At 39.6% G+C, this 11,818-nt stretch overlaps 1 protein-coding gene across 1 annotated transcript; it reads right to left on the reverse strand.

Moving 5' to 3' along the window:
• Positions 1-5,949: 5,949 nt before the first annotated feature.
• kbtbd13b (kelch repeat and BTB domain containing 13b) lies at positions 5,950-8,803 on the reverse strand. The gene has a single exon (XM_051692926.1). It carries the CDS (start codon positions 8,801-8,803, stop codon positions 7,460-7,462), a length of 1,344 nt encoding a protein of 447 aa, XP_051548886.1. The 3' UTR covers positions 5,950-7,459.
• Positions 8,804-11,818: the final 3,015 nt, after the last annotated feature.

Here is an 11,818-nt window from a genome sequence, read left to right on the forward strand (position 1 = left end):
TTGCTCCTCCGAGCCTCCAGCGCCGCCTTGGTCCTCCCTGCCTTCGGCTCCACCCTGGCCCTTCGAGCCTTCGTCTACTCTACGGGTATCAAGTTCCATGGTGTCGCCCTTCGAGTCTCTCACGGCTCTGCTTTCCATGGCTCCGCCCCTCAAGTCTCTCACAACCCCACCTTCCACAGCTCCACCCCTCGAGCCTCTCAGGTCCCCACCTTCCATTGACTCTGCCCTGGTCCCATGCCCCACGCCATGCCCCACGCCTCAAGACACCCCCCCCCAGCTCCCTACAGAACTTTCGAACTATATCATGTTTATTGTGTGTGCATGTATTTCATGTCTTTTATTTTGAAAAGTTTAGTTCCTGTTCCCTAGTCATGTGATGTCCTGTTTTCCCTCCATGTTCATGTGTCTTGTTTTCATTGGTTCATTGTTTTAATTATCTTGTTTAGAGTTCTGTTTGTTCATTGGTTTGTTCTCCCATGTCCATGTATTTAAAACCTCATGTTTTCCATTGTTGGTTGTCAAGTATTGAATGTGATTGTAGATGTTTGTCAAGCCATGCTTAAGTCAAGTCAAGTCAAATCATGTTCATGTTTGTTTAGTTTAGTTCACGTGTAGTTAGGGTTTTGGATTTCACGTTTATTTAAAAAATTGCACTTGGGTTCTCACTTCATAGTCATTGTCATTGCCTATGCCAGCTACAACGTTACACTCAAGAAGTTGGTTGAGAAAATGTCAAGAGTACATTTCTGCAAATTCCAGCCAAAGGGTGAATACTTTGAAGATGCTAAAATATAACACAGTTTTGATTTATTTTGGATGTTTAGTCACAACATAATGCCCGTAGTTCCATTTATGTTATTCCATAGTTTTGATGACTTTACTATTCTAAAATGTGAGAAAAAAAAATTATTATAAAGAATGAGTGTTTCAAAACTTTTGACCGGTGGTGTATGTGTATATATATATGATTCCTTACTATCCCAAATCAATAGAACCCACCCCAAATTTCTCTGATAGACTAGTCCCCAACTTCAATGTAAGTCTATGGGATTTCAGCAGTCAGCAGGCGAAAATCATAAGTTTGATCATTTAAGAACGTAATACCACGCCTATGGGTTTGTTCAAATCCCTAACCCTAAGTATGAGCATTAGTTATAGTGATATTTGCCCAAGCAAGCATCACTAATTGTGAATAAAAACAATGCATTATGTTTAAAATGTTGATTATTCACCAGTAGTTATGCTCGCTAGGGCAATCATCACTATCACTCAAATATACAGTATATACATACAAATTTTCCATTCGTACGGGAATTTCCTTTTAAAGCCGCTGGTAACCGGCAAAGTTTAAACTCTTGTTTTAGCGCAGCAGTTGATTGACAGGTGAGGGGTGGTGCTTCACTGCTGTCTGTTTTTGACTACCGTAATACCAGTAAACAAGGTCAAATGCTCTTCAGAAAATGTAAAAATGTAAAAGTTCTGAACGTCATTGGTGGACCTAGATGACCTCTGCCATAGCTATATGGGCAATTTGTCCTCATTTTATAATTGTATGTGACATGTGGGTGCTCATTGAAGTGGGCAGTCAGGCCAAAACACATGCTTGGCACATGTCTCTCATTACACAGGACCAATTAAGCTGTTGTGGTATGCTGTTTATTCGCTCATCCCCAAATATTTAAGGTCACAAGGTGGGAGAGTGCATGTGCTCTCAGTACACGAGGCCATCGTAGCACTGCATACCATGGCTGTGTGGCTAAGCAATAGCATTAGTGCCACAAACATCTTGGCGGATATGGAGTTTTGTAAATCTAAATATTAGGGTTGAAACAAGACTATAAACGGAAGGATGCAGCTTTTCGAGAGGGTTTTACTGTGAAAAGTGGTAAAGAGCCACCACAGTTACTGTAAAGCCACCACACATAAATAAATAAATAAAATAAAATATATGCTGTATATATACTGTACATAAAAATATAGATACACTTGCCGAAATCACTAAATTACTAGTCATTTGTTGGACGACTAGTTGACCACAGTGACCTATCCTTAGTTCTGACTTGTCATTCAGAAATTATTAGAATAAATTGAGACATAGTCTTACTGTCTCACCCTGGGGCTTTTTTCGCATGGCACAAGTGGTGCTATATTGAGAGACCTCATGTGTCCCATGAGGAAAATAAATCTAGCTGCCACCTTTAGCACACACGACAGATGCACAGATAGAAACATGCCCTAAAGAAAAGGCCTGACCTCAAATGACTGCCTCCTCAGTTCTCCTCAAATGAAACCATGAGTATCAGAAAAATGTCTTACGACGATAGGAACAACTCCATGCATTTTTTTAGAGAAAACCATTATGTTCTATCAGATGTTGTTTCTCAAAGACAAAAGCATGAATGCACACTAAACAAGTCTCATTTGTAGATCTGCTTTAAATCAGCAATTATCAATAGGCCACTTTTGAATCACCCTGGGCAGTCTGAAACTAAAACAAAACCTGAGATGACTTTAAACTTAAAATTAGTTTAAAATAAATTATATAAACTTTTAAAATAAACTTGAGATAAATTGTTTTAGGCAGGTCCTCACAATTCAGAGCCATTCACAAAAGATGTCATTTTCTGAAAAGGACATGGGCTTCATGTTCAAGGTTCACTGTACTGTGTGAAATTACATGAAGATTTGAATAGGGAAATAATTCAAGTAAATCAAGTCTTTCAGCAACAGTTCAAACTTTTTTTAGGTCATAAATATTTCTCACCAGCCATAAAACTGTACTTTGCATTGTTTCAGTTGTATTTTCATTAATAAGTGTTTTGTCCTTTTGGCAAAGATATTACTTTGCTGTTTATGCCACACATGTTTTAAGAAAAAAAGCTGGTAACATATAATAGTAAAGCTTTCAGTGAACTCCGAGACCCATCATGATTTTGTTCTTCAAATTCTCACTTTGGTGCCAAAAGATCACATCCTAGTACCGGCCCTGGTATTGGATTTTTATTTTATTTTTAAAGGAATGAGTTCTTCAATAGTTCCTGCCTCAGTTTCCTGTTTTAATCGAAAATACAAAACACAGGAAAGAAAACTGCACTCTTCATTTCATGGGGTCTTTATTTTCGGATCCTGCCTACAGGACTTCCAGTATTTATAGCGTTAGTAAGATGTCAGTTTGATTTTCAACATGTATCACCCACCAAACATTCATAAGAAGGCACATGTTGTGACAAACTGTGCCAGTTTTTTGTGTACATATGTGACACTACTCCAGTTGTACTGACATATCATACCATCAAGTTCCTATGGTTTGGAAGAGGCACTACAGGCTGGCAGAAACGCTTCTGTCCTGAGGTGACCTACATGATGTTATTTTCAGTCAAAACTTATTGAGCTCTTACCCATGGAGCTTGTTTTACTTGCTTGCACTTGGCAGTTAAATTACTAGATCATTGGTGGTATCAGCTATCCATCCCAACTAACTGTCAGAGTGTATTATAACTGTGGGCCTGATATTTGTGTCACTGCAGTACATTGAAAAGACTGCAGAGTTTGCTCAAAATTCTAAAGTCCACTGTTAATGGTCACTCGTGTTTGCTAAACAATTATTACACTAACAAATCAGAAAGTAGAAGTCTTGCAAACTAAGCCACAGTGCTTATGATGAAATGTAATCTAATCCTATTGAAATATCAGCCTTGAATTTGTATGAAATGCCTGAGCATGGGAATATATAAAAATGTAATGGTGCATTATTTATATTATAGCCAGCTATCGTGCAGTTGTCATTAAAATACCATTGAAAATAGGCAAATGTTAAAAAAAAAGGGATCTTGCCATTGGGTATGTCCAAAATTGTTTTGTTTTTTCTCTTTAGAATTAAACAAAAATCTATTTTAATCAAGTCTATTTATTAGAACATCACATTAAAAAAAAAGGAAATTGTCTCTGAGCTGATCATAAGATTTGTGTCTATATACAGGTGCATCTCAATAAATTAGAATGTCGTGGAAAAGTTCATTTATTTCAGTAATTCAACAATTATCAATAGGCCAAATTGTGAAACTCGTGTATTAAATAAATTCATTGCACACAGACTGAAGTAGTTTAAGTCTTTGGTTCTTTTAATTGTGATGATTTTGGCTCACATTTAACAAAAACCCACCAATTCACCATCTCAAAAAATTAGAATACATCATAAGAGCAATAAAAAAACATTTTTAGTGAATTGTTGGCCTTCTGGAAAGTATGTTCATTTACTGTATATGTACTCAGTACTTGGTAGGGGCTCCTTTTGCTTTAATTACTGCCTCAATTCGGCGTGGCATGGAGGTGATCAGTTTGTGGCACTGCTGAGGTGGTATGGAAGCCTAGGTTTCTTTGACAGTGGCCTTCAGCTCATCTGCATTTTTTGGTCTCTTGTTTCTCATTTTCCTCTTGACAATACCCCATAGATTCTCTATGGGGTTCAGGTCTGGTGAGTTTGCTAGCCAGTCAAGCACACCAACACCATGGTCATTTAACCAACTTTTGGTGCTTTTGGCAGTGTGGGCAGGTGCCAAATCCTGCTGGAAAATGAAATCAGCATCTTTAAAAAGCTGGTCAGCAGAAGGAAGCATGAAGTGCTCCAAAATTTCTTGGTAAACGGGTGCAGTGACTTTGGTTTTCAAAAAACACAATGGACCAACACCAGCAGATGACATTGCACCCCAAATCATCACAGACTGTGGAAACTTAACACTGGACTTCAAGCAACTTGGGCTATGAGCTTCTCCACCCTCCCTCCAGACTCTAGGACCTTGGTTTCCAAATGAAATACAAAACTTGCTCTCATCTGAAAAGAGGACTTTGGAACACTGGGCAACAGTCCAGTTCTTCTCCTTAGCCCAGGTAAGACGCCTCTGACGTTGTCTATGGTTCAGGAGTGGCTTAACAAGAGGAATACGACAACTATAGCCAAATTCCTTGACACGTCTGTGTGTGGTGGCTCTTGATGCCTTGACCCCAGCCTCAGTCCATTCCTTGTGAAGTTCACCCAAATTCTTGAATCGATTTCGCTTGACAATCATAAGGCTGCGGTTCTCTTGGTTGGTTGTGCATCTTTTTCTTCCACACTTTTTCCTTCCACTCAACTTTCTGTTAACATGCTTGGATACAGCACTCTGTGAACAGCCAGCTTCTTTGGCAATGAATGTTTGTGGCTTACCCTCCTTGTGAAGGGTGTCAATGATTGTCTTCTAGACAACTGTCAGATCAGCAGTCTTCCCCATGATTGTGTAGCCTAGTGAACCAAACTGAGAGACCATTTTGAAGGCTCAGGAAACCTTTGCAGGTGTTTTGAGTTGATTAGCTGATTGGCATGTCACCATATTCTAATTTTTTGAGATAGTGAATTGGTGGGTTTTTGTTAAATGTGAGCCAAAATCATCACAATTAAAAGAACCAAAGACTTAAACTACTTCAGTCTGTGTGCATTGAATTTATTTAATACACGAGTTTCACAATTTGAGTTGAATTACTGAAATAAATGAACTTTTCCACGACATTCTAATTTATTGAGATGCACCTGTAGTGTCAATCTCAGTATCAGTCATTTCAAAATGATATGACATGGATACCTTAATCTGTCTATTAAGGAAATAACATTTTCCCTAAGGTCCTTTAGAAGCTCAAAGCGTCACATGACTATTGAATGAAAATGTCACCTTGTGTAGGCTTGAGACCATGGTAGAAGAATCAGCTGTCACATGGATCTGTCAAGCATTTTATTTCTGCCCTTGTAGACTTGCCTAAGGCTTAATCATGCTCTTGAGCAACTGTCAAATAACGTCCCAAAATATACTGTATTTTGTGACATATTGCAAGGCTGGCTCTTATAGCTAAAAACTACAGAGATTTCATAAACCTGATCTAAACAAGGCAAAAACAGATATGCCAATAAAATAAATGTTTAATCTGAGATTAACAATAAAAATGAGTTTAAACAATTATTTTAAACTAAAGGAGAAAAACAAAACAAAAACCAAAAAAACTAATAACTTCAAACTAATTCTTACAATTTAAAAGGATATAAATCCAATTTTCTGGTACCATTTTCACCTCTAAAAGTAAACATGCTTAATTTTTAAAGAAGACCTATTCACAACAAGAGAAAGCTGAAATTGCAAAAGTTTTTTTCCCCTGCACAAAAACTACTCCCATCAAGTGCAATGTTTTTGCCAGTCGCTGAGAAATGTTTGTATACTTCAAGATTAATGCATTACGGTCATTCATGTGCTGGTAATATAATTTAGGAAACACTTTACAATAAGGTTATATTTGTTAAAATTAATAAATGCATTAGATATCATAAGTTAACATTGAACAGCATCTTGGTTACTGTTAATGTATGAAAATACAATTGTTCATTGTTAGTTCATGTTAATGCTAATTTGCTAGTAATGCTAATGTAATGGGATCCAGCTGGTAAGTGAAAGCTGTGCAGTGCGTGTAAACCTCACTCCCCTGGTCTAAAGAGGCACACTAGCGACTGACGCTAGGGGCTGTAGCTTTTAGCTTCCTCGTTAGCATGCCCGCCTCCCATGACGGCTGACGCAGTACCGGTTACAGTGGTGATGTTGACCCGAATGGGAGTGAGGTTTAGGTGGGTGAGTGTAACGGGAGGCAGCTGGTACATGAAAGCTGTGCAGTGCGTGTAAACCTCACTACCCTGGCCTCAAGAGGCGCACTAGCGACTAACGCAAGGGGCTGTAGCCTTTAGCCTCCTCATTAGCACGCACTAGTGATGTCAGACTTTTGAACCTCACTGTAACTTTTGTCAAGTAACCATAAAAAGAAAATAAACTTGCTAAAGAAAGTTGTTTCATTGCAGTGTGACTATTAGCACTTGCTGTGAAGGGCTCCATAGGAATGCATCGCATTGTTTTGAAAAATCTTGTTGCGTCAGACAAAAAGTCAGACAAAAGAGATCATTTGCGGTAGAAAATCCTTTTGTTACTATGGTAACACACTGGGGTTAAATTAGGGCGGAATGGTCTGGAACATCGTTCCAGCACCTCTGCATGATGCTCCAGCACCTGTGATTCCAAAAAGGAAAAAATAGCCCAATCTTTGTTGTGTCGGATCCTGTTCTGCTTAGAGCAGGACTGTTTTGCCTCACTCCGCTGCCTGCTTCAAGCAGTTCAACCAGTGGGAATGTATGTGTAACAACACCCCCACTGGTGTAACAACGCCCACCCCCAACACTCTTAGGTTTCCGCCACCCCGAAAATCCCAATTTAATCCCTGGGGTGCAAAAAACATATATGCAACACATTAACACATGGGGTGCCACACAAAAGGGGGGACACCAAATCAACCCCAAAGGGGGCAGTCAGATGACAAATCATTCAATGGGGAGCCAACGCTGATGCTGCATACCCCCCTGATAAATGGGTAGTTGGGCCCCAGTAACATCATCACTTTAGTTCTTCCTCTCCTTCGGAATCCTCAGTAGAAACGTCCACACAGATCCATTCCTGGGAAAACCCTTCATCTGGTTACGAGGTTTCCACATGTTCCCTGCAATGGTGTGCTCTAACGTATCTGTGCGGTTCACTGTGAACACAGAATCTGCTCTCACTACAGCTGTAAACAGTGCTCCTTTGCTGTTACCGTAGTGCCCAGGCATTGAAGTCCATTGACCTGTGGTGATGTTGTAACAGTCCATCAAACAACGCAAGAAGTCATCCTTGGGTCCATTGCGTATAACGTAGAGGTTGTCCCTGTGGGCCACCATGCAGTGTACATAGCTCTGGTGCTTCAGGAGTTTACTGATCAGAACCCATGTGTCCTGGTGTGACATGTATTCATAGATTTCATTAGTTTCCATTGGCTTCCAGAGACAAACAAAAATCCTGCTCATAGTTTTGGTGCAAGCTACCCCAGCTACTGGTCTAGGTAAATGTGCAGCAAAGGACCAGTTCTTTTTTGTGACATTATATATCTCAACTGAGGACATGGTGGTTCTCTCAGACTCTCCTCCAATGGCATAGAGGCAACCTTCTAACCCAATTAGAGTAAAGTTGTATCGTGGTTGTCTGGGGCCTGGAAGCAAGCTCCAGGTGTCTGTGATGACATCATAGCAAAAGCTACTTTCAACAGCCCTCTTGTCAACACCGTGAACACCTCCTACAATGTAGAGCCTGTTGTCCAAGACGGTAACACCTGCCAGAGAGGTGCTGGCCTCCTTGGGCAAGGCAGTAAGGACTTTCCAATCCTGATCATCTTCATCAAGGTAACACACTGTCCTCGTGGCAGCAAGAGGAAGCTCTTCAGCAGAGCAGGTGGAATGAGATCCAACAGCTACAAATGTACTAGGAACTTGAGACTCTACATGTTCAATCAACTCTTGAGGAAGGTTCTTCAACTGTTCTCGCAGGTCACGGTACATATTTTGAATGAACTGTGCCGACATCTCTTGGAGTCCCCATAAACCATAGGTGGTCGAGGCTTGGTACATGAGCAGGCAATTGTCAGAGTTGAGAAGATCCTGAAGATGCTTAGCAAGAGTTTCTGCCTGGAAGAACGCAGCACATTCAATGGCTTCCAGAATCTCGCCACCATTCAGAATGGGTCTCTCACCACTGGCCACTGCCAACATAATGAAGAACCCTTGAGCAGGAAGGTTCTTTAAGTGAATCTCGTCTTGGTGGCACTCTACCATCCCAGATCGGTAAAGTGCCCTGAAGTACTCACAATCTCTTAACAGCAGAGACTTTTTTGCTTCAAAAACACTGTCTCCAACTCTTACCTTGACAATATCCATGTGTAGTAGCCTACTTGAGATCAAATTTGCCTTGTCCTCTGTTTATAAATACTCACCATTGTTTAAAGCCTTTAAGATATTTAGTATCTCCGATCACAATATACTTCAAGTGATTGTCTACAAAATGCCCAGCAAAATGTTTAAAACATACTAACTATAAAACTCTATACTGACCAAGTTATTTACACAGAAATTTCCCTTGCGTGTCAGTTAACAAAACTCTCCTCCCTCCAGCTGGTGCATGGTGTGCTGGGATCCAATTTTGTTACTTATATAGCATTGCCTATAGATAGAAGCAATGCCTCATGACAAACATTTAACAGAGACGAGCAATGGCATGGCTGTGTAAAAACAAAACACTTTTAAGGTCAATGATATTAATTACACTGCATCAGTGATAAATTATGCTGATTGGTAGTTTGTTCTTGCAGGCAGCAATGTCATTTCAACTGAGATGCGTTTGAACTTAAGCTGCTATATTCTTTAATTCAAACAAACCCCTAATCTTAGTTATTAAACTTTGGAATGTAACTCGTCCAAACATGAATTATTGTGTGAGTTGTTAAAAAGATGAGCTATTACATTTCATAGCAATTAGACTATTTATGCCTGGCTGACGATAAAATGAATGTCAAAATCCCACAGATCAAAGAAGGGACCTGAGCCATCTCTAGGGACCAGAATATGATAGAGACTTGGGGGTAGGGATGCACCGATCTGATACCTGGATTGGTATCAGCTCCAATACTGACATTTTTAACTGGATCGGGTATCTGTCCAATGAGACTGAGACATATCCGTTACAGTGTGTCATGGTCCTAACTGGCAAACTACAGAATTTACATGAAAAAACAACAACATAAAAGCTCCATTAAAGTAGTCCAGATGACTCATGCATTATATTCAAAGTCTCTTGAAGTTATATAACAGTTTTGTGAATCGCAAAAGGCTGCCTGCGTTTAATAATTGAATATAGAGTGTGCAGTGAATGAGAGCTGCTCTGTTGTCACAGCATGTAAAAGGCTCAGTAAAAGGCTCACTGTTTTCAGCGTTCTCATAGTGACTCACAGTATGTGAGTGCTCCAATCTATCTCAGATGTAGATGCTCGATAGTTTAGTTTGCTTATAACATGCATCTCCAGATTTTGAATAAGAAGCATATTAAACTACTGTGAACTAGCCTACACACAGAAACTCAAAGGTCTTCTGCCAAAATTAAAGCCCTAATAAAAAGTTTTAAAGTTAAAGAATTACGACTTACATATATTATTAATATTGAATATTAACATTCTTATGTGATTTTTGGAGCTTGACAGTAACGACCATGACTAACACAGTATTGATTTGGATCAGTCTCGGTTGACCGATAGCTGATCTGGTGAAAGGGTTAGCCCCATTGAGCTTTTGTGGGATCAGCTGGACTGTAAGGTGCATGAGAAGTGCCCAGCAAGACAACCACATCTATGGCAAGTGCTACAGGAAGCATGGGGTGAAATATCACCTGAGTATCTGGACAAACTGACAGCTAGAATGCCAAGGATCTGCAAAGCTGTCATTGCTGCACATGGAGGATTTTTTTTAGAAGAACTCTTTTAAGTAGTTTCTGAATTTTGTTTCCACATTTTAATAGTAATTTTACACGATATTAATGTCCTGACTATACATTGTGATCAGTTGAATGCCACTTTGGTGAATAAAAGTACCAATTTCTTTCCATAAGAGCAAAATCTGTGCATTATTCCAAACTTTTGGCCACCAGCGTATATATCTGTTTCTCCCCCACACCTATCATATCGCTTCTGAAGATGTGGATTTAACCACTGGAGTCTTATGGATTACTTATTTCTACCTTTATGTGATTTTTGTAGATTCAAAGTTCTGGTCACCATTCACTTGCATTGTATGGTCCTACAGAGCTGAGATATTCTTCTAAAAATCTTAATTTGTGTTCAGCAGAAGAAAGAAAGTCATACACATCTGGGTTGGCATGAGGGTGATTAAATTATGAGAGAATTTTCATTTTTGGGTGAATTATCCCTTTAAAACCTCAGTTTTGGAGCCGATACCAGTCATCTGATCGGTGCATCCCTACTGTCTATTCTATTTTTTGTAATGAAATAATGTGTAGTTAGAAGTGTGTGTTTCTGTACACATAAAAGAGTACTCCAAATCCACATCAGCTAATACTGAGAGTTCAGGTACTGAAATCGGATAGGGAGAGAAAAATTGTTAACAGTGCAACCCTACTTGGGGGTGGACTCTCTTGACGTGCAACCACTTAGCAACTATCAAGGACACTGTAGCAACCACATAGCAACACCCAGGCAACCACCCAAAACACATAAGCAACCACATATCAACACACTAAAAACCACTTAATACACCTTAGCAGCTGCATAGCAACACCCTGGCAACCACCCACAAAACCCTAGTGTTGTGGCAGCAAAATCTAGTTTGCTTTACAATTGTGATTCCATTCTGAAACTTCCATTCAAATATTTCAAACATTACAGGGATAGTTAACCCCAAAATGAAATTGTATCTTAAATTACTCATTCTAATATTGTTCCAAACCTGAATGAATTTCTTACTTCTGAAAGACAAAAGGAAATGTTGGGCAGTATGTTAGTCTCAGTCACCATTCACTTTCATTGCATCTTATGATAGTGAATGTTGACTGAGACTGTTATCCTGCCTAACATCTCATTTTGTGTTCCAAGGAAAAAAGAAAGTCAGTTTACATCTAAGTATATCAGAAAGAGCTGAATATATCCCAATATGGCTCCACTCAAAGATTTAATAAAAGGTAATTAACCCTCCTGCAGTGAAAGTTATGAGGTAATTGCAGGTCAGTGGTCATGCTGAGAAGCATTCTTATCTCTGTGAGTGATCAACATGGGTTGCCTAGAGTACTCAAATTCATTATCTACACACACCTAGATACAGGAGCTCAGCGGCCGCCCTCACAGCATTACCAAGGAAACCATAGTGGTAGACTCCCCTTTGTCTCCCTTA

The sequence above is a fragment of the Myxocyprinus asiaticus genome, chromosome 48 (genome assembly GCF_019703515.2).
Source record: "Myxocyprinus asiaticus isolate MX2 ecotype Aquarium Trade chromosome 48, UBuf_Myxa_2, whole genome shotgun sequence".
NCBI classification, from domain to species: Eukaryota; Metazoa; Chordata; class Actinopteri; order Cypriniformes; family Catostomidae; genus Myxocyprinus; species Myxocyprinus asiaticus.

Excerpts from the sequence above, each read along its gene's own strand:
- kbtbd13b (XM_051692926.1), bottom strand. The coding sequence starts at position 8,803 with ATGGATATTGTCAAGGTAAGAGTTGGAGACAGTGTTTTTGAAGCAAAA.